The sequence below is a fragment of the Urocitellus parryii genome, chromosome 7 (genome assembly GCF_045843805.1).
Source record: "Urocitellus parryii isolate mUroPar1 chromosome 7, mUroPar1.hap1, whole genome shotgun sequence".
In the NCBI taxonomy this organism is placed as follows: Eukaryota; Metazoa; Chordata; class Mammalia; order Rodentia; family Sciuridae; genus Urocitellus; species Urocitellus parryii.
In genome coordinates, this window is record NC_135537.1 from 19,326,713 (window position 1) to 19,353,812 (window position 27,100).

Consider the following 27,100-nt stretch of genomic DNA (forward strand, 5'->3'; position numbering starts at 1 on the left):
TGTAAGTAGCATAGGGCATTAATTAACTAAGGAAATGCAAGGCAATAGTATCTAAAAATGATTTTTGGAAACTGTAAGTTTATAACTTACCCCTTTTGAATCTGTAAAGGTTGAAGATCTCCCACTGGGAATCCATCTGAGGTGAAGTATTTCAGCAATTCTTTAGCATCCAATAATGTGATTGAATCCCGTGGACCTTCTTTGTGGCCCAGCAACTGTTCTGATGAACGAGGTAATGAACCAGTTCTGGAAAAATAATGTTACATACATTTATTAAAGGTGTATTTGAATTCACCATAGTCAGGAAAAGGTGATATAAGCATACCAGAGAAATACACTAGGAAAATTAAAGAATCACTTTTAGGGAAGACCATAAAGTAAAATATTTGTAAATCACTTCATTTTAAACTATATTTTTAAAAAATATGTAGGTTACATTGAAAATTTCAGTTCCCATGTCAAAAATTCTACTACTTAAATGAACATAATTATGTTATTTATAAAAGACTGTATATTCATTATTCAGTAGTGTGAAGTTTCCAATTCTATAAATTTTAAATCCGAACTCCTGTATATTCTGAAACTCCATAAAAATTATAAATTTCTAAAGGCAAGAATTGAAAGTTCCAATTTTCTATGAACTTGAAAGATTACTTAAAGCACAACCATGAAATGAGACAGTAATAGGAATTTTCTCCAAGGTCTCCTCTAGCCAGGATTATGACATTATGAATATACACTGAATCATTATTACATCTGAAATATGTGCAGGACTTTATACTTTTCAAACAGCTTTACATATAATAACAAATTCCCTTGAAAAAGATGGAATAGATCTTATTTTAAAATGAAGTAACACCTAAAAATAAGTCCTTTATAAAGTGAAAATCAAGCCTAAAAAAATCATTATTCCTATTTTTCAACTAAAGATTCTAACACACAATAGGTTATATTACAGATGCAGGGTGATTCAGCTATTTAAAATGACAGGACTAGACTAACTCCAAATTAAGTACTACTTCTACTCTATCAAAACATAAACCAATAAAAGTTCATAGAAAATTATATTTAGAAAATTAATTTACCAACTTCATATTAATTTATTCCCTATTACATTAAGCATTTTTCGGATAATTACATGATTAAAATAATGACATTGTGGTTTTAGACTTACATTTCTATACATTAAGGATTACTCACATACTGAAATGCCCCTTCCATTCTATTCCATTCTCTGTACTTTAAAATTGAAAGTATAAATCTTAAAAAAGTTGAACAGAAAAACACTCAAACATTTTCTCTGAACATCATACTTCAGAAGGGCAGGAATTGCATTATGAGTTTAATTGAACTTCTACGTAGCTACTAATAGTGACTTACAAAGTTTTCTTAATGAATATCACCCTAATATTACAGGCTAGATGCAATGGGAAAATGCATAATTTGCTTTTATACAGAACACAACATATAAGCATATCAAAGCAATTAGAAGCTTTGAATTATACTACTGAGATGTCTTAGGCTAAAAAATAAATAAATAACAATGTTGACAATACCTTATTCTGTTCAGTGTTTTCAAATTTATAGTTATTTTCCCCCATATATTCTCTCATTAAATTTTCACAACTTTCAAGTAGAATGAAGTTTTTATCCTCATCCTAAAGATGAGGCAACAAAGTCACACAATAGGTGATAGAGTGGGTCTAAAACCAAATTATGAATTTGGACATTTACTATCTAATGATCCTATACTGTCTAGTTAAATCTGTTTTAACACAAAACAAATTTTGAAAATATATGCCACAACTTGCCCCAAGGTGACAGTGTCTCCAAATCTTCTTAAGTCCCACAAGTATTTATTGAATATTTACTTTACAAATATCATTATGACATAATAAAAGAGTCCACTATAATCTCTAGACCAATAATCATAATTACTACATGTAAAATTTACTGTAGGGGGCTGGGGATGTGGCTCAAGCGGTAGCGCCGCCTGGCATGCGTGCGGCCTGGGTTCGATCCTCAGTACCACATACAAACAAAATTTACTGTAAAGGTCTGACTTAAGATAGGAGAAATGAGGGGAAAAGATAAATATATCAATGTAGAATGAGTTACAAAAAGGTATAAGAAAAGGAGTTTTACGAACAAAGTGGGAAGGTAGTATACTTACTTGTTTACAGAAGAAATATATAACAGAGTTCCTGGGTTTACAGGAGGCTTAAGAGAAAGGTGGACCTTGAACGCCAAAATTACTTCTAGCTCAAGATGAGATTAAACACACACATTAAGTTCTCCACTCAAGCAAAATGAAATCACAATGGTGAAGTACCGGAAATTAAATGAATAATGGATGTTAAGAAAAGGAAGAAAGTAAAAACAGTGGACCAAAGAATTCAATGAATTTCAAAACAGGATACACTACACAAGCTCCTCCACAAGAACTAGGGGGACACATATAAAGAAAGGTGTAAATTCAGTCTTCCTTTCTCAGGAAGCCACAATGAGACAATAACTTTGGGGTCACAGAATGACAATGGGCACAAATCAAGGTGACAAATTTTAAGAACTATAAATTCTCAGAAGAGTGGTGCAAGGACTACTGTCCTATACCATACACCTCACCCTTGTGCTTTTTATCTCTAAAAACAAATTCTTTTTTTTTTTTCAGAGTAGAAATTAGAAGTTTATTAAAGGACAGCAGAAAAGACTTCTCCTGGAGGAAGAAGGGAACCCAAGAGGTGAAATCCCTCTAAAAACAAATTCTTTAAAACTAATAGAACCAAGTGCCTCTCCTAGGGTCAGTGTTAATGGCTCAGAATTAAGACCTCCAGCCCTATTTAGTGCTGGATGAAAAGCCAAGGTGGCTTGCCTACTCTTACCTTAAAGTATACCCTATAGTAAATCCTACCACACATGCCCCGCATTGCAGCTCCTTACCCAATATTAACCCAGGTGAAAGCAGCTGGGGATAGGAGTAGACATTTGGAGAAAAAGCACAGGCCAATCATCTGTAAAAACCAACCTAGCCCTAAGCTTTTAGCTGTGGAAAGACAACCAAGACACTGGAGAAAAACTATAGAAAAGAAACCACCACTACAGGGAATTGAGACCATCAAAGGAACAGTTAAAATGAATACAGGAAATTCTAATTAATATCCTTACCTCTCATCTCAAATCTCAATACTATTAAAAGAAGGATAGGTTGCTACTGAAAAAAGAGGACAGAAATACAAGAAAAAATATTAGGAATTTAAAATATGACTACTATAATTTTTAACAGAAAATATAAAAGCAGTGATGAAGAAATACATGAGGACATGCAGCAAAAAAAGGATAGACTTTCTTTATTTTTATATAAGAGATTGAAACCAGGAGTATTTTACCATTGAGCCACATGCCCAGACCTTTTTAATTTTATTTTGAGATAGCATCTAGCTAATTTGCTGAGGAGGCCTCAAAGTTGTGATCCTCCTGCCTCAGCCTTTCAAGTCAAGAAAAGATTATCGAGAGAAAAATCAAATTAGAATTAAAACAATAATCCAGTAAATTTAACATTAATTAAAACAGGTATTTCAGAGAAAGAAGAATAAGAAGAAAATGAAGAACATTCTGAAGAAATGATAGAATACTTCTCAGAGCTAAAAAAGACAAATCTTGAGACCAAAACATTCCTTACTGTTATCTGATATCTCAAAACCGTAAATTAAAAAAAATTAAAAGTTTTAGGGACAGAATCAAATATCTATCAAGGAACAAAAGCTGATCCAAAATAATAAGAAACTTATCTAGGAAAATGATCAAAAGAAATTCCATGATAAAAGCTGTGTAGATAAAAGGGGTCTGGCCAGGTTAGAATGGGAAGTCAGAGAGGAGAAAGAAAAATAGCTATAAAATGAGAAGAATTAGGGCTGGAGTTGTGGCTCAGTGGTAGAGCACTCACCCAGCATGTGTGAGGCCCTGGGTTCGATCCTCAGCACCACATGAAAATAAATAAATAAAGATATTGTGTCCAACCAAAAAATAAATATTTTTTAAAAAGAGAAGAATTATCCACTACAAATAAACAAGAAGGATAAAAAGGGAAGAAAAATTGGTACATTAACTTTATCTTTGTGGGAAATGAAAAGATATCATCTAAAATTGGTGGGCAAGAAATTGAATAATCTGTTCTTTTCCCACTCTTCTTTCTCAGTCATTTTTTCCTTTAACTGTAAACACCAGAGATCCTCAGGGAATGGTCTTAGGACCTATCTCTTTTTTCCTCATGGTCTCATCAATTATTGTAGTGACCCTGAGTTTAATGATAACTTCAAACTGAGTTCAAATCCCTCTTCCAGTCCACCTGACATTTCCATTTGGATAATTCATAGATCAAATTTAGCATCCCCAAAGCACTGATTTTTTTCTCCCCAAATCTGTCTTACCCTAACTCCCTATCCGTCTCTCCCACCTTATATATAAGAACACTACCCTGTACTGTTAAAGCTAGAAAACTAAATTATCATGAATGCTTCTCTTTTACTCTCTACAACCAATCCATCATAGTAAGTTTTTATTTACTAGCTTTCCATCAAAATATATCACAAATTTGTTCATCATTACCCTAGTTTGAGATCAGTTATCTCTCAACCTGCAAATAAAAAGAGGCATCTTACAGATCTTTCTGCCTCTACTCTTTCCCTCCTGAAATCAGTTTGCCACAAAAGAGCCAATATTTTACAAAATCAAATCCCACCAGTTTTTGGTATAAAATCTTCCAAAAGCTAACCAATGTATTTATACTGAAGTCCAAACTCTGTATGATAACCTATTTGGTCCTCTACAAGCAAATGTGCTTCACCCATTTATCCACCAGGGTGCACTTTAAGTGAGAGCTCTCCCTGCCTCCAGGAGTCAGTAGTACTATGTGAACATAAATGAAACAGCTAAAGAAGTGACTCAAATGAAGAGAGTACTTGTACTTCATTTTCCCTTCATTTTACTTTTGTTTCAATGTTCCTGTATTAAATTTTTCTTATATATTCATATTTAAGTGTTTACAGAAGATGGTCTGGAAAGCTACATATCAAAATGCTCACTGTGGTTATATAATCCTGCAAAGTACAAATAAAAGGCAGAGGAAAAACAACATTTCCCTTTGAATTGATTTATTACTCTGTTGATTATCTATTTATGGAAAGCATGTATTCTTTTATTTTTATTTGATTATTTCTAATTTATTTGGTACCAGGGAATAAACTCAGGGTCACTTAATCACCAAGCCATGACCCCAGCCCTTTTTGTATTTTATTTAGAGACAGGGTCTCATAGAGTTGCTTAGGGTCTCAATAAGTTGCTGAGGCTGGCTTTAACTCATGTATCCTCCTGCCTCAGTCTCTGGAGCTACTGGGATTACAAGTATGTGCCACTGAGCCCAGCACATGTATTCTTTTATAATGAAACTATAAAGTATTTATATGTCATAAAAATATTAAAGCATTAAGAAAAAGTTGAGGCTGGGGTGAGGCACTGGGTTCAATCCTCAGTACCACACAAATAAATTAAATAAAGGTATTGTTTCCATCTATAACTAAAAAAAAGAAAAAGAAAAAGGAAAAAAAAGTCCATTTAAAAATAATAAGCTAGACATGCTTTACTATGAACTCAAATATTACCTCATTTTTTGCTTAGCTTTTTCAAAAGTTTCTAAGTTGTGAAGAACATATCTTTCTGGCCATTCCAGAGAACTGGCTTCCATTAGATTTGAAGAATCAGATTTTACTGGACAGGCAGCTAAAGAGAAAGAAGTACACATAAATACTAAAAAGTATCACCATATTGAAATTTGTACAAATGCACATATGTGTACATGGATAAATTTTGCTATACACACATTTTTATGCATATGTATAAACTAACACAAACATAAATCTGTGTATGTATAAAGCCAGACTGGGTTAGTTTTAGAGTACTTACATTAGGCATTCATCAAAGACCTCTCTGATGGCCTGAACTGTAGAAAATGCCATAAGAAGTTTGTTGAAGTTTGCCAGAGATGAAAATAAATGTCTCCTCAAAACAAAAGTTACGAGCTAGGATTCATAAAACTGAATTAGAACTATTAGCTTATGAAACAAAGACACAATTTTGCTATTTTTAGTGAAATTAGTTCTCAATGAAACTTCACAGGCAGCTCTGTAAAGAACACATTAGATATACTACAAGATTTTCATAATAAATACAGGTTTAGTACAAATAAACTAAAAAATTCCTTATCTTTAAAAAGAGAATATCTTATTCTCAAAAGCACAATAATAAAATAACAAATAATTTATGATATTCTCAGGTAAAGGTTACTCAGAAATAATTCTTGCTTATCTGTTAATATAAGATGCCTTAACATATACATCCTCATATTGCTAACATTGAATGCTATTTTCCTACTTATAAAATGTAGGTAAAAAGTGTATTTGTCTTTCTAGCTAATTTGCTGCACTGAACTGCATCAAGACTCTAAGAAAACCTAGAGGTTCAGCTTCTGTTCTCATCAGAAATATAAGTGCATCCAAACTACTTTAACACTGGCAAAATTACTTACTATTTTTTTTTATTTTAAACTATCTGCTTCTATTTTTAAATATTATACATTATTCTAATAAATGGAATGGAATGCATTGAACATTAGGTGTTTAACCATCAATGATAACAGATATATTCATTTTATATTTGGGAGAAATCATAAAATGATGATTCAGTATGGGAAATTTTAAACAAATTTTAAGAAATGAAAATGGAAACCAACTGAATACTTTTCGTTTTACTTATAAAACTATTTAAGCTTGAATGTGTAAAACATTTTCAACATCTATATTGTAATGCACTCACAAACACCATATAAATACACCATTTTCCATTTATAAATAAAAGGTAAAATACTATTTTATAGAGCAAGGAGCACAATAATGAAATAACATACTTCTTAATGGAGACATGGCTTTCCACTCCTAAGTATAAAGAATGAAAATCAATAGCAGTTCTGCACAGTTGCATGCTGAGTTCATAAAATAATGCAAGCCATCTTTAAAAAATAGTCATTAAATTGTCCCTAAATATCACAATACAATTAATTATTAACTTGGAAAATACAATCTAATAAATATAAATGACATAGGCTAAATATTAAAGAATGGGTGGACAAACATTCATAAACATCATGTCTTTTGAGGAATGACTTATATAATTCTTACAGTAAAATAAAATAGTGTTTTATTTATGTGATAGGACTATCACATGCCACACCAACAACCAAAGAGTACCAAAAAGATCTCTGAGAAATCAATAAGACTTTTTTTTTTTTTTAAAAAGTATCTTATTTTACAGGAGAAACAAAGAAATAGAATCAATACAAAATGGAAATATGGGAAACTGCCCTACAAAATAAAAAATCACAGTGAACACAAAGTAATGCCACTGATAACAATATGCAGTTAATGAATACAAACCATGGTAATCTTATATGCCCAAATATGAATGAATCACTGAGAAAGGTTATAGTATAATTGATATAATCTGTTTGATAAAGCCAGAATTATATAGACTGTTTGAAACAATAAATGTATTATCTCACATAATTACCTAGTGAATTCTTTTAGGTAGTGCTTTCACATGCCCCAGTGGTCCCAGGTAAAGGACAGAGTCATTATATTATGAGTTGAGGCATCACATTTGGCTCTGTGAAAGTCTTTAGCAACTTCATGAAAACAGTAAACAAGATAGTTAGAATAAGGTATTTTCAACTTAATAACTTGTCACTTGTTACACATGCTAGAGTTTTTTAAAACAATGAGCAGATTAAGTAACCCTACCAACTGCAAATAACTTCTAATGTGCATGGTTGCAATAATGGGTCAGAATATGAAACATGATTATTGGCCTTACTGTTTCTACATGTAATATAGTTTACATGTGGAATCATTCAAATCAAAGCTACAGGAACACTACAAGTTATGTTCAAATGAATAGTCTGTCAAATTTCACTTGAGGTTCTGGAAACCTTTAGTGTTTCTTGCATTTGTTCAAGTATTTGCGGGAGCTCCTACTCCGTCAGGCTCAGGGGATACTAGAGAGAACATAATAGGCACATTCTTTACCCTCAGAGAACAGTTCAGAGAGAAGATAAATATTAATAATAACCTATAAATGAGACAATGTTAAAATATGATAAATAGTTTGAAGGAAAAATATAGGGAGTGAATATATCAGGAAACAAATTAACAAGGTCCAGAAAAATCTCTATGAGAAAATTACATTAAATAGACATCTAAAGAATGACTATCAGTTAATCAGGGAAAAGCTGGGGGAAAAGGCTACAGCACAGGACACTGTGTAGGTGGAAAGCAATAATGTAACATGTCTAAGGAATAGAAGAAGTCTGTGGTAGGCAGGAAACGTATGGGACACTGGAAGGCTAGAATGAGCATGACGCCAGATATGATTTCAGGATTTTATGGGCCATATTAAGGGCAAGACATTCCCAGCAACTGGAAGCCATCAGAAAGGTCTGAGCAAAGGAGTGATATAATCTGACTCCTATTAAGGATGGGCACTCCTATAGCTCAGTGTTAAGAATGTCCTAGCACTTGATTCTGTACAGGTAACTTTAAGATACATTGCCCTAAACTTATTTTAAAAGCCCTAGCAATTACTTCTCAAATCTCCTAACTTTCAACCCTTACCTAGCTCCTTTGTAAATACTCTGGTTAGTCAACTTCTCTCAGTTTCCCTTTTCTTACGTCCATGACTGGTTTGCTGCTGCTTCTCCTTAGAAAATTCTATTTTCTCTTCTCTGTGTACATAGAATTCTCCATTGAGTCCTTGAACTCCTAACAAACCTTGCATGATTACAGTCAGTCACACTGACTCACTCAACCAACACATATATAGCATTTAGTTCACACTAGTAACTTCCTAAGCAACTCACAAATAATTAATTTAATCTTCTAATTTAAAGACAAAGAAAATGAAGCTCAAAGAGGTTAGGAAACATGCCCACAGTCACACAGCAGGGCCAGTGCCAAGCTCACTCAACCATTCAGCTTGCTCCAAAGCCCACATCGCAGCCGTGAAGCCATGCTCTTATTTATTCAACACATCCTCCATTAATAATGTCTCCAGCACCTTTCTGATTGCTTTGCGCCAATATTTAAGTTTGGTACTGATATGGAACAATGACAATACAAATGACACTAATACTTTTTTGGCACCTACTGTGTTCTAAGTGTTTTATAGGAATCAAGTCATTTAATCCCCATAAGAACCCTAGAGAGTGGGCTATATTATTATTCCCATTTTAATCATGAGGAAACAAAGGTATAGAGGTAAAATAATTTATCCAAAGACATTCAGCAAACAAGTGACAAATCTAATATTTGAACCCTGACAGAATCTGCTTTTCAACATGGCAGTATATGCTGTTTCTATATCTAGCTTTCCAATTCAATTGCAATCCTGTTTTTCAAGATTTTCTGCATTTTCACTTCTTTGTGCACCTTCACGATATTAAACAGATAAGGCACTCAACAAACATTATTGCCAACTTGATTCTGTGATCATTTTCTCATTTACCAAAGTAATCAAAATGATTTTCTCAGAATACAAACAAAAATGTCTTCTATATTTAACATTCTGTCAAGATATCTTCAAATGCTTTCTTTCTAGATACTGAAAAGTTTCACTGTATTCAAATTCATCACAACAGAATTCAGGAAAACAGACAAAAATCTAGTTAAACATAGAAGGAGGTGCTCCTTCAGTGAAGTTTGGTGACTATTCCAGCCCTAATGAATGGAAAACATGAAGTATTATACCATGTGAAGTTTTACCTCTGTTAAATTTAATGTGTAGATTTTACTTTCTTCACTTTCTGACAATATACCTTAACAGAAATCCTATTACAGAATTTTAACAGTTCAGTAAAACTAACAAGGATCATCTAATAATGCTTCTCCCTCGGCTCAATAAAAGATGTTATCAAAAGGTTTAGTATAGTTAAGTCATATGTACATAAATGTATAAATATATATCATTATTTAAATTTATAAAATACATTTTGACTTGACCAATACATCTTTTAAGTTATAATAAGAAATAATAGCTACTGTAGACACCACATACACAGAGAAAGAATAAAGTATAACAAAGAGCTTACCATTTAACATATTGGAGGTTTTAATTTTGTCAGTTGGTCTTACAACTGTTTTAGGAATAAGAGCATCAAAATGATGTAAAAAGCGTTCCCTTGTGAGTACTAACAGACTTTTAAGTTCATCAGCAGAAATTGCTTCAGGCTGCTTTGCCAACTTTCTCCTTTCTGCAAGACAAATCAATATAATTAACCATATGACTTTTTTTCAAGTCTCTCTAGTGCCCATATACATACAAGTCCTTTATGAAAAAATCTTCAAAACTCAAACAAGCCAATTTCTCCAATAAACCACCCTTTCATCTTAATCTTATTTGCAGACAATGGTAGAATTCCTAGTTCTGTGAGATAAAGAGAACAAGCATAATTTGTTAACACCAAAAATTGATAAAACAGTAAAGGCAAGTTTACAAAAGTTTTAGAAATATTGCAAAGCATTAAAAATGGCCTTATGTCAGTATTTATGTGAAAATAAAACTTGTTGACCTTCAGTTAAATATGGGAGCTTGGCCCTTCTATATCTTGACCTTTCCAAACCTAAAAACATATAACAAAGGAATACAATGGGAAAATAAAAGAAAAAATGATTAAAAAATGATATTTCTCCACAAATTTGGAAGACAGAAATGACAGTGGAATGATAAGTGAGTCAGCACAGCAGAAGAGGTATGACCTTGGGTTTCTGCAAAGAAGCACCACCAAGGAGTATGAGGCAGATGGTGGTGAGGTGTGCCTGCAGCAGGACTGGGTATATAGGAAGTAGTCAGACAGCTCCCCAAGTTGATCCTCCAGCACTCAGAGCCAGGCAACTCTGCTTTCATTTTTGGGAAGGTAAGCATCCTGGGGTTCCCCTAGGGACTGAACCCAATGATGCTTAACCACTTAGCGACCTCCCCGGTCCCCCTTTTTAAAAAAATTTTGGAACAAGGTCTCACTAAGTTGCTTAAGGCTTTGCTAAGTTGCTGAGACTAGTTTTGAACTTGAAATGTTTTGCCTCAGCCTGCTGAGTCTCTGGGATTACAGGCTTGTACCAGTGCATCTGGCTGCTTTCCTTTTTTTCTTTTTTTTTTTGTCCCAGACTATAGAATATTAGACATAATGAAAGTCTATATAGCACTGAAAGGTTAGACTCTGAGCCCTGATGCTAGTAGTTTTACTACCCCACTAGAAAGTTAAAGGATCACCTTAGAAAAACTGAACACTCTCAGAGAAAAAAGGTCCAGATACTAATATTGGTGTAAGGACAGATTGGTCAATTTTCACTCTCCAGTGAAGTTTGCCGGAGACTACATTAGACATAGGCCAATAAAGTGAAATTTAAGACAGCATGATGGAAAAGAATCACCAGACATCTAAGGAAAAGTGTTGAGGGGAGAGGGGCTCTCCATTTCCCAGGCCCCATGTTTATACATGTAAGAACTAAGTAAAACTTTCAGCTCCCTTCTGCCTGCATCATTCAATGAGTAAATCATGAACCAAGCATGTTTTAATAAACCCTTCTTTTCTTTTCTGCTCACTGCTTTTTAGGATTCATACTCTGTATAGTATGGCAAAGTACCTCCCTATTATGGTTTGGATATGAGGTGTCCCCCCCAGAAGCTCATATGTGAGACAACACAAGAATATTCAGGTAAAATGATTATGAAAGTTGAAACCTAATCAGTAGATTAGTCAGTCCACTGATTCAGATTAACTAGGTAGTAACAGGTAGGGTGTGGCTGCAGGAGGTAGGCCAGGAAGGAGGCAGCTTGACTTTGAGATTTATATTTTGTCCCTGGTTTATATTTTGTCTCTGCTTCCTTACTGCCATGTCCTGAGCTGCTTTCCTCTGCCATGCCCTTCTGCCATGATATTCTATCTTACCTCTGGCCCAGAGCTATGAAGTTGGCTGTGGACTAAACCTCTGAAACCCTGAGACAAAATAAACTTTTCCTCCTCTTCTTGTTCATGGTTAGGTATATTGCATCACAATGACTCAAAAGCTGACTAAAACACTTCCCTTGCAGGTCTGGTCTGTAGTTGCCTAGCCGAGAGCTATTCAAGTTTGAGTTTGGATGTATATATAAGAAAGGTTTCCTGGCCATGATTCCAAATTACCATATCATTTTCACCTATAAGTTATCTACATCTGTATGTTTCATTTTTTTCTATATTGGCTCCAACTCTGGGAGAGGAAGAAAGTATTATTGGGATCCCTCAAACTAAACATGGAAATCCAATATGAAAGAGAGATTTAAAGCAAACAAAGAGAAAAAAAGGAGCTCTACAGGGAAAAAAATGTTGCAGAGAACAAAAGAAAGGTCATGCTAATTAATATTCTCATAGATCAGATACTGGAACAAGTACTTGCTTTGATAAAAGAACAATGAATGAATAAGAAAGGACTTCTACAATTAAGCAAATGAGTGTTAAAAAAATTTAACCTCCATAAAAGAGCTGTAAAATGAAACAGAAGATGTCCCTCAGAAACCAGAATTAAAAGATGATACGGAAACAGTAATAAAAATTAAGTTCAGATAAGTTGGTATATAATTAATAAGAGTTCTAGAGAGAAAAAAAAGAAACTGAAAGAAAATTTTTAAAGAGATAAATTAATAAAAATTATCAGACTGAAGGATGTAAATCTTCTGTTGAAATGGACCCATCAAGCACACAGCTCAATAAATGGGAGAGGGGTTGGGGATGGGTTGTGGCTCATTGGTATTGTGATTGTCTAGCATAAAGAGGCACTGGGTTCGAGCCTCAGCACAACATAGAAATAAAATAAAGATACTGTGTCCACCTAAAACTAAAAAATAATTATTAAAAAATATTTTTTTTGTAGCATATAGAACTTTAATTTATGATTGAATGAAATTTGAGTGTCAAAATTTCAAAGATACTTTATAAAGGCCCTGATTATATTTAGTAATTAAAAAAAATGAATACACTAGGAAGACAATATTCATTTTTATACAGTACCTATGTGACAATTGCTTCTGTGCTGGTGACCCTGGTATCAGTGGGGTCGGGCTCCAAATTCCTCAATAGGACACCCATAGCACAAGAGTTAACATTTAGAATCAACAAATGGGACTTACTTAAACTAAAAAGTTTTTTCTCAGCAAAAGAAACAATAAGAGAGGTAAATAGGGAACCTACATCATGGGAACAAATCTTTACTCCTCACACTTCAGATTAAAAAGTATTTTTAAAAAATAAAATAAATGGGAGAGGGGTGGATGGTGGGAGACAAAACATGATTCAGAATAAAGCTTCCACACAAAGTTTTCAGGAATGGGTGTTGATTGAGGTGGGTTGGGGAGATCTAAAGAAGACTGCAAAGAGTCAGAATGGTATTTGATTTTTCAACAAGAACACAGGAAAGCAGTTTGTAATGAAGCAATGTCTTCAAAATTAGGGTAAATGATTTTCAACCTCAAATTCTAAATGAATTATCAATCAAGCCAAGATACTTTCAGAAATGCAAGAATTAAAATTTTTACACATCATGAACTTTTACTCAAGAAGTTCCTAGAAGACATGCCTCTACAGAACAAGAAAATAATCTAAGGGAGAAAAAAAGTAGTTGAAAAAAAAATCCAAAAAAGAAATCTCCAAGCTGTCAAAAGATTCAAGTAAGCAGTCCAGAGTTGAGGAAAATATGAAACGCTCCCAAAAAACATACAAAAATAAAAAAGAACTGGTGTGTTTGATCAACAATGAAGGCTAATGTTAAAAGTGTGGCAGAAATGTTGGAACGTATAGAAAAACATAATATTTTGTCTGTACACAAGAGTAATCAAATTAAAAATAAGGTGATGCTATGGTTTAGATATGAGGTGTCCTCCAAAAGCTCATGAGACAATGCAAGAATGCTCAGTGGTGAAATTATTAGATTATGAGAGCTATAACATGATGAGTGAATTAATCCACTTGGATGGTTTCCTTATTTGAATGGATTAATGGGTGGTGACTTGAGCAGGAAGGGTGTGGCTAGAGGAAAACAGGTCACTGGGGGCATGTCCTTGGAGATTATATTATCTCTGACTCCTAGTGCTCAAGGTTTCTCTGCTTTCTGGATGCCTTGAGCTGAGCAACTTTCTTCTGCTATGGTAAGCTGCCTCACCATGGGCCCAGAGCAACAGAGTGAGCCAACCATGAACTCAATCTCTAAAACCATGAGCCAAAGTAAATTTTTCCTCCTCTGAATTGTTCCTGTCAGGTTTATTTGTCATAGCAATGCAAAGCTGACTAACACAGGTGATTTGATCATCATCATGAATTACATGGCTCAGCAGTAAACTTATTTATATAGTTATACTAATGTTAAACTAACCACTGATTTGGAAAAAAATTAGGACTTCACTGAAAGGGTCACTGTAAGAAGAAGTGAAAGTGATATGGAAACACTAAATCTTTATCAACCATAGTTAAGTGTTGCCTTTCAGTGAAGAATGCCTGAAATCAAGAAACAGAAGCATACATCCACTGTTCAGAAAATAGAAAAAAAAATGTCAGGTGAACCAGATGGAAGGACAGAGGATAAATACATATGGATACAGAGGTTGAAAGATAAGGAGGGATAGGGAAGGAACTGCCATTTTCCATTTAAAATTTTTCAGTATCATCTGAATTTTTCTAATTGTACTTATGTATTACTTTGATTAAAAAAAATTTCACCTTTAAATACTTCCAAACTAATAAAATTTTCTTCCATAATAAAATGGTAAGCTATAAATCCACAGAGAATTCAATTCAACAAACATCAAGAACCTACTGCCTGTAAAGTACCATGCTGTGCCCTTAGACACAGAGGGTTAAAGCACACTACACACAGTAAGCAAGGTGAGAATGTTAACAAGGCAAGGCAGTCCAGGGAAAGAAGCAACCAGTCTCAAGGCTCCACTTTAGAGCCTCAGCTTTGTGATATACACCTCCATAAAAACCCACTTCACCAACATGGATATTGGCAGGTCCTTCCAGATTTGAAAATTAACACGGGTTTCTATAGTCAAGAATATTAGTTTGGTAAAGAGTTATAATATATTGTTTCTATTACATCTTCTAGGTGAGAAATAAAAAACCTTGTTTTTTACTTTCTGCACAATCTGCTGAAAGTCATTCGAAAACAACAACAAAAAAATTACTCAAAGTACAAGCCTCACCTCTACTTATTAAAACTATCAATAATATTACAATTTGGAGATCATGGTAAGAATTCATATTGACCATATGACTGAGAAACAGGGAAAATACATGAAGTTTAACAGAATTACAAGCAGGATAATTTACATAGACAAAAATAATCTCTACATAAATGAGTCTATATATAATTGAAAAGGAAATATCTGGGAGAAAACTAATAAAATCTGAATGAGTGATCAAAGAATGCCTTATTCCTAAAAACATAGTAATTATTAAATTGAAATGTAGAATATCTACAAGTATCAGCAGAATGAGCACCAATCAGGTTTATAATGGGTTCTGTAAATTTTAAAAAGATGTGAGAAGCTCAGAGTTATGACTGTAATATTGGAGCAAAATTATAATATTATTTTTATATTTATTTTGCATCATACTGAACAGTTTCTTATTTAATTAAACTATTTAAGCAGTCTTAAATTTTTCTTGAAGAATCACTAAAACAAGGTAGTATTAAATATCCTTCCATGTACAAAAAGTTATAAATTATAAAAATATAAGGTAAAATATAAATTATAAAATTATAAGTTTTTTTGTTTTTTTGTCTTAGAGGGGGTACCAGGGATTGAACTTAGAGACACTCGGCCACTGAGCCACATCCTCAGCTCTATTTTGTATTTTATTTCGAGACAGGTTCTCACTGATTTGCTTTTGCTGAGGCTTTCTTTGAACTTGTGATCCTCCTGCCTCAGCCTTCCAAGTGGCTGGGACTATAGGTGTACAAGGCTGTGACTGGCTAAAATTATGTTTTATATCACAATTTCTCATAACATAGTATTAGACATAATTCACAAGTAAAATAAATTAGAATTTACTTTTTAAAAATTAAGCTCTAACAGAATTTTATTTGAGTTTTGTACTATTAAAAAATGTGCTTTAGTAGTATCGTTGCTGAATGCACCTTTGTGGAAACTTTTCCAGCTGTTTTTGTTTAGTTTTTTATTTTTTTATTAATACTAGTCTGAAAAATAATGAAAAAACAGTAATGTTTATTTCTGTTTGTTTAATATGAAGAAATCTTTCTGAACAAGTTTTGTTTTTCTGCAAAGTCTACAATTTCTGAATCAATATTAAACTCTAGATTTTTTCAAAGAAAGCTGTTTCCATTACATTCTTTAGATTTCATAAGTATAAGTGAATTAACTATATAAGTTTAAACACTTTTCTGTTCACATTTCACATATTTGAGAATCACTGAAGTTGATAATCAGACATGTCATGCTTACACTAGAAATTGTTTTGCTGTCATTTTTCTCTGCCTTATTTTAAAATACAGGAATTCTATACAGATGCATCTTTGTTACTTTTGTTACCAACGTTTTAATGCAATATTAACTTTCTGGGTATTGAAGGGATTTATTCAGTATTTTCATCCTATATGGATTAAGTGGATCATTAATATGAACCAAGATTTAATGCTTCAGATTGCAAACTGGCCATTTCATAGATACTTCCCGAGTTGGCTTCTCCAGCAGCTACTAGCTCTAAGGCTTTCTTCAATTGTAGGTCCTGCACCTGTCCTCTGCCCAGTGCTGTGGCACCCTTATACCTGCACATTTGTTTAGCACTTCCATACCCCGGTCCCCAACTGCTCTCCCATCTGGGAGCTTTCACTCACACCCCTAGGCAACAACCCAGCTCTAGAAGTTGGTATTTCCCTTCCCCATCCAGGAGGGCTGGCCCTCCTGTATTCGCTCTTCTCCATCTTCAGAGGAGAGGTGGTCACTCTTAGAGTTCCCAGTTGGGAGAGTTGAGGAAGAGAGATGAAGATATAAGAGCAGAGATGCTGAAAAAGCTGAGTATAAAAAGCTGCAGGAGGGTTATGGCAAGAAAATCAGCACCTGAAGAGGGCCTGGAAGCAACAGAACAAAGTCAAGAAGTGAACAACACTGCCAGCTGATGTCTGAAATACACATTTTACCATCACAAACTGTTATTTCAATATATATTTTTTTTCTAGATTTTAGCACCTACTACCTTTTATGGAAACTTATTTGCCTCTCTAATTATGTTTTCCTTGAACAAACATCATTTTCTTGGTTAAAAAAATAACCAATTTACAATTACCCTGGCTTTATACAACTGAAAAGGTTTGAAATCCTTACATAAATAATTGAAACTAAATATTTTAAAATTATCTTCTATTGAACAAACAGGCTACTGAATATAAGATGTTTTAAAAATGTTTTAAATAAAATAATGATAATTTGATTTCATAAAATACATAATTCTAATATTGTTCTATGTGTAATTAAGGCAGTCTTATGATTTTTTTAATGAATTTCTTAGAAATTATATATCAATGATTTTCTTAAAATAAGTTCATATTAGGCAAAAATGCATGCTTAGTATTTATAAAAAATACTGATAACCAAGTTAACAATAATAGAAGAAAACTCTTAAATTAAGATTCATGAAAAAATGTTAATTTCCTGATTAAGGAAAATCTGTAACACCAACTTCATTCAGTGTGTGAAATTTGCTTAGTTATTTTTGAGAGTCACGATTAAAGTCAGAATCCATTCTCAGGTTAACTTATTAATTTCTCTGGAATTATATTTTCTTCTACTTGTAGTCTCTATTCTGTTTCAAAAATATATAAAAGTTATTATATATATATATAAACTAGGATAATAAACTTCGGAATCTTTTCTAATATATAGTTAAAACCAAATTTAAAATACAAAATTTACTCAGCAAAATATTTTTAAACTATTAACAGTTATGTACAAATAGTAGAAACTTTCTGAATCTGATTAAAATTAAAGTTGCATACCTCTTCTATTCTACATCGTCTACATAAAGAATAGTTTTATAAATGTGTTTCATACCTAAAAGACAAAGTATTTAAAACAAGTGTGCAAATATAGAAAGCTTTTGTTTAAACAAATCAACATTCTTACAGTAGAATAAAAAAGTAAAATTTGATACTTACTCAGGCATTCTTTCAAAGCCAAAACTTGCACATTAGCTAACTGTTTCTCTCTCTGTACAACTTGTTCCTCAGAAAAACATGGAAGTGATAATAAGTCAAAAGGGAAGCCTGGAAAACAGAAAAGAATCAACACTGAAGATATTCTATTAATTAATATTCAGTTCCTAAAAATGACTTTTTAAAAAAGCTAATCACTCTCTTGATCTTACATATTTCAAAGTAACAATTAAGCAGGAGAAAACAAGTATACTAGATAGTTTTGCATTTTAAACTTTGACCCGATTCTTAATTCTTTGGGAGACTTTAGGAACCAGAGTAGAATTCCTATATCATTATTTTCTTCTGCCTACTCATAAAATAGATGAAATATCGTCCCTAGTCTCTGAAGATAGCATGTCCAATCCTTCCTATAACAAACCACACCCTGTTATTCCTCCTTGTGCATCCCTTCCACAATGAATCTGGGCTCCACCTATGCGTGATGGTTCCAGGGTAGTCTGGGCTGACCCAGTCTCTTCCCCTTATCTTCCTGCCAATAGTCCTCAAAAAACTGTGGAACATGCTAGGAATGTACTATCTTGAGATAGGGAAGAAGTTAGTGTTCAAGACAGGTCAGGCTTTGTTCCCCTCCTTCCTACAAGGAGATGACCTTCAGTGTTTAGCCCAGTGGGTCATATGGGCCTTGAAGTACATACCCCAGGGTCTGTTGCCTTTCAGGGTCCCTCAGCTGTGGTAAAAGACTCCAACTACCCCAAGCAGCTTTCTTAAGCCTTGAGGGACCACCTCACAGTAGATACTAGGCTTCTTCTATCCTGTACTGCCTACTGGTAAATAATATACCCACTTCACATAACTTATATAAGCATGTTCTATCTCACAAACTAAGACAAACTGATTAACAGAGCATGGAGGACCTAAACAGTAGCTCAGGATAAAGTGGGCAGAAGCATTTACATTCCTTATTCCTATTCCTGGTGGTTGGCACACTGATAATGTTATTCTCCACGCCACGGGAGTCTTTTCTTTCCTTATGGTTGGTAATTACCAAAATTGTTACATAACCACAAATCCAATGTTAAAAGTGTCACTGAATGTCTTCTATGCTAGGTCACAGAAGACCTGGCAGTTTCTTAGAACAATTTCTCTAAGACAAGTCAGCAACCATATGAGAAGTCAGACTATTCTGAGAACCTGATGCTATAAGGAAGCCCAAGCAGCCTGTAGAGAAGGGAACATGGAGAGAAAACCATCCATCCTAGTCCAAGTACCAAACATGGGGATAAAGAAGCTATCCTAGACAGCTATTCCTGTGGGATCCTCAAATGACTGAAGCCCCAGCTGTATGTAACTATAATCATATGTGGAAACTCAGAAGCTGAACCCACTTAATACACCAGACCATGAGAGATAATATAATATCTTCTTGCTAAATTTAAGGTAGTCTGTTATATAGTTATCAGGTAACCAAAATATAGAACTTGGGGGAAAAAAAAAAAAGAAGGGCAAAAACCAGAAAAGGCCTGAGAGAAAGCAAATGAAAATTAAAAAAAAATAAATTATAGAAAAATAATATGTGTTTAAAGTAAAAAATATTTTTTAGTTGATTGAAGACTGATCTGCTAAATTTTAGTATGCATATTGTAAAAGGAATGAGTTCTCTTCACTTTAAATTGTAAAAAGGTAGTGAAACAAAAAGTAAATAGTGACAGAAAGTTAAAAAAAAATAAGGTCATTAAATATCTAATATTTCTTCTACTTAAAATCACAAGACTATTTTACATACAAACAAATGTAGAATTTTTTTTTCCACTTAGGTTAACACTTACTCAATTTGGCTTCTTCTGTCTTTGTTTTCATCTTTCCATGAATTAAAGTAAGGGCAAAGGAGCCATTTATCTGGTTGGCCGAGTGAAGCATTGTGGCTTTACATCTTCTACTGCCATTACCTTGTACCAAGAGATAATAGCTAGAATACTCTCCTTTTACTTCAACATCTGGAACTAAAGAAAAGCAATAATCTCAGCAAGTATGCAAAAATGCAACATGTAATGGGGCAATCATGAAGCCCAAAAGGAATATAATAAAGTTTCCATGTTATTTTAAAACAAGCATAGCGGCACAATTCACAATAGCTAGACTGTGGAACCAACCTAGATGCCCTTCAATAGATGAATGGATTAAAAAAAATGTGGCATCTACACACAATGGAGTATTACACAGCACTAAAAAATGACAAAATCATAGAATTTGCAGGGAAATGGATGGCATTAGAACAGATTATGCTAAGTGAAGCTAGCAAATCCTTAAAAAACAAATGTCAATTGTCTTCTTTGATATAAAGAGAGCAACTAAGAACAGAACAGGGAGGAGGAGCATGAGGAAAAGATTAACATTAAACAGAGAAGAGTCGGGGGAGAGAAAGGGAGAGAGAAGGGAAAGCATATGGAAATGGTAGGAGACCCTCAATGTTACACAAAATTACATATAAGAGGTTGTGAGGGGAAAGGGGAGGGGAAACAAGGGAGAGAATTGAACAACAGCAGATGAGGTAGAGAGGGAAGATGGGAGGGGAGGGAAGCGGGGATAGTAGGGGATAGGAAAGGTAGCAGAATACAACAGTCACTAATATGCCATTATGTAAAAACGTGAGTGTGTAACCGATGTGATTCTGCAATTTGTATTTGGGGTAAAAATGGGAGTTCATAACCCAATTGAGTCAAATGTATGAAAGATGATATATCATGAGCTTTGTAATGTTTTGAACAACCAATAAAAAAAAAAAAACAAGCTGTTGAATTCAACATCTGTGTGTGTGTGTGTGTGTGTGTGTGTGTGTGTGTGTGTGTGTGGTGGGGAGCGAACTCAGGGCCTTGTGCATGCAAGGCAAGTGCTCTACCAACTAAGCTCTATACCCAGACCTGAATTCAACATTTTTGAGGCCACTAGTTTTTCACTTAATTGAGAAAGCTATTAAAGCAGACAATCATAAAAATAACACAAAGCATAAACCTATAGTTTTATAAAGTTAAAACTGCATATTCATTCTTTTGATGTGGTTTACAAGAGTTCTATAATATTTTTCTTTTATGGCCACACTCATATGAGATCTTCTATTTCCAAATTCTATTTCTTTAAAGTGAAATAAACTGACTTCTGCAACCACACACAACTCAAATGGTGAGAGTAGAAGTGTACAGATAAACAGTTGCCCCTCCACATTCAGATTCTGTATCCCTGGATTTAACCAAGCAGATTAAAAATACCTGGAAAAAAAAAAACTGCATTGGTAGTTCTTGCCATTATTCCCTAAGTAATACAGTAAAACAACCATTAATATAGTTTTATTTATATTGTATTAGATGCTGTAAGTAATCTAGAGACGATTTAAAGTATATGAGAAGATATGTTTATGTTCTATACAAAGACTAGGCCATTTGCATAAGGGACTTAAGGACCCTTAGATTTTGGTATCTGTGAAGGTCCTGGAACCAAATCCCCATGGCAAAGAGAAGACTGTACTGAAGAATAGTAATATTTTGTTTCTTGCAGTGAGCATCCTTATGTATTTTAGAGAGGAAATAGAGAGCATTCATTAATCTGGTATGCTAGTTATGTCAAGGTCAGTAAAGACAGCTTCAACTATATTTTAAAAACAAATCAAGAGAGGGTTACAGTGAAGGTTGAAGAAGAACTAGGAAGTCTTTGGGAGTAAAAACAGAAGTAGAATCCTTTTTGTTGAGGGTTATAAATTGAACAAAACCATTTATTTTCACTATCTTCTGAAATTTCATTAAGTGAGAATAGAGACTTTTAAAATAATGTAAATATATAAGAACTAATACATGAGAGAAGAGAGTAGAATAAAAACATTTCTAGGCATACAGGGTCTCAAAATTTTTTCACCTATGCTCTTTCAGAGGAAAATACTAGAGGTTGTGTTCCAACAAAATGGGGCAGTAAATGAAGAAATAGGAGGACAAAGGATCCCAAAGCAATCTCCATGATGAAGAAAAGATAGTCTCACACCACAAAGCTATGGAACAAATCTAGAGGGTAAAATCAACCAATCCTTGAGGACAGGTTTCTTATATGATTGGCAGGATACTATGCTACATGATTCCATTATGAATAGTGCTTACATAACCATAATAATAAAAACAATGAATACTAATATAAAATGACTATATGACCATCCTTGGAAGAAAGGGAAATGAGAAGAATGTGAGGGTATGGTAAGGACAAAGAAATGAAAGAGGCTAAAATCCTTATAATCCATAATGGTAAATCAACAGAAAACATATTACATGTAAAAAATTTCAGTGGCAATCTAAGCAATTAACTTACAAATTTGGAGTTGAAAATGGTTGCTTCTGAAGAACAAATAGAAAGGGAAGTGATAGGACCAAGTATTTAAAAAAAAACAAAACTTTTGAGATGCGTGTGTATGTGTGTGTGTGTCTGAGATACAATTCACTCAAAGTCTACAATTCAACAGTTTTTTAGTATATTCAATTATGCAACCATTACCACCAGTCTAATTTTAGAATATTTTTATTCCCTTAAATAAGGGTAACCCCATATCTATTAACATTGACTGATTGCTTCAAATTAAATTTTACAACCTGTTGAGATAATATACTTGACTTTATGTACATGACTTTGAGCAAATAAAAAGAACTAAACGCAAAAAAATTAGCACTCAAAATTTAATTTACTTACCAGCTATACTAAAGGATAGAAGTTGTGTAAATAATGGAGTAGCAAATACCACCATGAAACAATCCACGTTTAGTTCTTATATTGTCATATTCATATCTGTACATAAAAAACCATAGCTAACAACAAGATCAAAACTGATACTAACTGGGTGTGACAGTACACATCTGTAATCCTAGTGACTCAGGAGGCTGAGGCAGGAGAATTGTAAATTTGAGCCAGTCTGGGCAACTTAGTGAGTACCTGTCCCTAAATAAATAGGGTTGGGGATGTACTCAGTGGTAGAGTCCCTGTGTCACTGGGCTCAACCCCCAGTTCTGGGGGTGGTGGGAGGGTGAGAATCAATACTAAAGGTGAGTTACTGAGGTGATGATAAGGGTTACTTACAAAAAAGTTGCTAGAGTCAGGAATTAAGAAAAAGAAGAAAATGTGGAAAGCACATCACGTAAAACAATAAGAAATAAATTAATCAGAACACTATAAGGTTTTTTTTTTTTTTTTTTTTTTTTTTTTACACTAAGGGCTACATCAATGTTCAACTTCATAGCCCTAACAGCTTTGGTACTTAGCATGTAGGAAATATTCAAGAATTGTTAACTGATTTGTAAAGACAGGGGAAAAAAAGAGATTGAAACAACATGAAAGAGGCTACAATCTTTATATTCCATAATGGAATTTTTTACATGTAAAATTTTTTACATGTAAAAAATTGAAGTGGCACAATAATATGAGTTGTGATAAGAGAAGACATTTGGAATACTCCTTAGAAGGACAATGATCTGCAAGTGATAGTATAGTAAAACTAAAGAACTGCAGAGATAGAAGAGACCGAAAAGAATTAAGAGACCTGAAAGGACTGCAAAATAAGTAGAGACTACCAGAGTCAACTGTGGCCCAACTTCAGGGAAATGTTTAATATGGGTTTGTTTGGCTCTTTCCCTAGGCAATGTATCCTATTGAAAAGCTTTCCCTCATTGAATATGGCCTCCCAACTTTCACTCTGATCATGCCTTTTCAATCTTCTTTACTTGTTCCTCTAAACCTTCATCCATTGCAAATTTGCCCTTGTCTCATTTCCTTGAGTCAAATATTCTCCCTGGGTAATTATATTTGCTCCGGACTGACTATACCATTCAAAGCAATATATCCATGTCCCTTTTTCCCTTAAGTTTATTTTAGGGGCCATTGAGATGGAAGCATGTGGACATCTGCAGAACCATTCTCCAGCAATATAATTGGGAAAATTTTCCCCAAATTTCACCATACAGTAAACGAAGAAAGGTTTCCTGAGGGAAAAAAACTAAAATTGGATAAAAATTGTGAGTTTATAGCATTTTAACCATGACCAGCTTTTTCCCCTGAATGCAGCTAGACCGAATATCCCATTAAAGTAGGCATGGCCAAGAAGATGGATGTCCTTTTGCCCTCAGCTCCAGTCAAGGGTTATGGTGAATCATGAGGAGGGGCCAGCTGTCAGCACTCAGCTCCTCAATTCCAAGTTGAAGAAGCTGAATTCCTAATGAGAATGAGATTTCAGGGACTCCCATCCCCCCCTTAGTGCCTGCTCAAGGTAGAGGCTCTACTCCAGGATAGGCAATCTGACAATAATGGGCACTACACTGCTATCACCCCAGCTCACTTACAGGGCAGAAAATCAAAGATCTAGTTCACCAGAGAGAACCAGGAAAGCTAAGAAAAAGCACCAGGGAGTTAGAATCCAATGCAAAGACTAACTTCAAAAATTATTCCAAATTAACTGGATCAGCAACTTACTACAGAGCTATGTAAGCCACAATAAAACAATAAGCTGGAAATCAGAATCTAACAGCTGGGTAAGGAAGTTTGTCCAAATGAGGAAGACAAGTAAGAAATCAGGAATTGAAAGACCTGCAAAAAACACCTTACTCCCGGGGAGAATACACCCCACTGATGGCTATAACCTCTGAAAAGTGACAGCAAAACATTGACACTGAGAGAGAAAACAGATTTCATTAAAATAGCCCAGCTACTCACCAAACAAACAAGCAAACAACAAAAACAATCCTAATAAAAGGGTAGGAAGACCTAAAATGCCACTTTCATCAAAAAAAGATTTGAGACATTTAAAGAAATAGGAATGTTTGATATCTACAGAGAGAAAAAAGCAGGCAACAGAAAATACCTTTGAGATAAGGGCCCAAATGTCAGCTATAACAAAGAATTCAAGGTAAATACTATAAATATGTTCAAAGAACTAAAGGAAACCATGCTTAAAGAAAAATGTCTCAGCAAATAGACACTATAAAAAATATAGTTAATAAAAATACCAGATGCAAATATTGGAGTGAAAAAGTACAACAAACTTAAAAGGGCTAACCTCAGAAAAAAGTATATATTCCTATCACAATATAGGGAAATTAGAAACTAATAATAGAAAATTGGAAAATTAACAAATATGTGGAAATTAAACAACATGGCACTAAGTAACAAATAGGTCAAAGAAAAATCACAGGACAATTTAACTAAAACCTAGAATGAATGAAAGCAAATATATAATATACTAAATTTTATAGAATATAGCTAAAGGAATGCTTAGAAAGAAATTTCTGGTTAAGAATATTTTCATCAAAAAAGATTTCAATCAACCTAAATTTCTATTTCATGATACTGAAAAAAGAGAGGAACTCAGCATGCTCACTTTTTAATTTATACTCACAACAATTTAAACTCTACACATGTATATTCATAGCATTATTATTCATAAAACCTCAAAGCAGCCCAAATGCCAATAAGCTGATGTATAAATAAAATGTGATATACCTAAAAAAAAATGGAATATTACTCAGTAACGAAAGGAGGCAGTACTGGCACTTGCTACGACATAGCTGAACTTTGAAAGAACTATGCTAAGTGGAAAAAGCCAGTCATTAAAGACTACACTTACACAGTTAACTTAAAAGAAAATGCCCCAAATAGTCAAATCCACACAGACAGAAAGAGGGTAGGGCACAGGGGAGGGATAACTGGCAGGAATGGGGAATAATTGCTAACAGATCTGTAGTTTTCTTCTGGTGAGATATAAATGTCCCAAGATTGATTGGAGTGATGCCTGCCCAACTCTATGATTATACAAAAACTGTGAAACTGCATATTTTAAATAGGCATATAATGTATGATATGTGAATTTTATCTCAATGAAGCTTTAAAATCTATCTTTACCTTGGGAATTATAAAGTTCTGCTCACAAAACAAAAGTTGTCTACAGTATATGACCACACAACATACACAAGATCTTTCATATAGTCTATAGGATACTGTGAAGTCACACATTCATACATCCAGAAATGCTAAGAACAGAACAATACTGTCATTTTATTATAACATTTCACAAATATGAACAAACCTTGGGTAAAGCCTATCCTCAAACAATTATAATGTATATAAAATTTTTTCAGTAAGATTGTAAGAGACATTTATTCTATTCATAAATAGCAATTATAGAAAATTTAATTAAGGTTATTAAAATAAATATACCTGTTACCAGTTTTATTTGAAACTAAATTCTACCAAAAATTCAATCACCTTAACTCATTTATGATCTTAGTACTCTGCCAACTCAAGCTGTGTGTCTCTTCAATCTAAGACATCCTTTCTATAGTTTTTTAAATGCTGAAGCTTGCGATTATAATAATCTCACTTTCCTCAAAAGAAAAATATTTACTTAAAAGAACTTCCCTAACTATAAAGACTATGTAGTCACTTAAAAAGTGTTGTTCCAGATTTGGCAAGTATTAACTGAACAGTTGTTATTATTATTATTAAATAATCTGTATGTAATACTGCCAAGAGTAACAGATTTATAATAAACGTAGTTACTCAATTCTCATCACTCGTCTTCAAGAAATAAGGAAAAAAAGATTATAAGTGAAAATTTCTATTTTCAAATGCTATATTTATATTATCAAACAAGAATGAGGTGTTTGGCTTGCATGTCCCTTCACCAAGAACATACATACATTTTTTTTACACTACAGATAAATGGGAGAAGCAGAAACTACGAAGTGTCTATTACTTATATCAAAGTATACAAATTAACATGAACT

At 33.7% G+C, this 27,100-nt stretch overlaps 1 protein-coding gene across 4 annotated transcripts in view; it reads right to left on the bottom strand.

The window, feature by feature from the left end:
- Mtbp (MDM2 binding protein) overlaps positions 1-27,100 on the bottom strand; it is an 80,466-nt gene that overhangs the window by 21,682 nt on the left and 31,684 nt on the right. The window contains exons 12-16 of one of the 4 annotated variants that reach the window (XM_077800971.1): positions 20,249-20,302; positions 18,303-18,410; positions 10,190-10,351; positions 5,658-5,775; positions 91-246 (exon numbers count right to left, since the gene is read on the bottom strand). In XM_077800971.1, coding sequence (XP_077657097.1) covers positions 91-246; positions 5,658-5,775; positions 10,190-10,351; positions 18,303-18,410; positions 20,249-20,302 — 598 coding nt within the window. Of the gene's footprint in view, positions 1-90; positions 247-5,657; positions 5,776-10,189; positions 10,352-18,302; positions 18,411-20,128; positions 20,303-27,100 lie in introns of all 4 variants that reach the window. The other 3 variants (XM_077800969.1, XM_077800970.1, XM_077800972.1) reach the window with 3 other exon arrangements.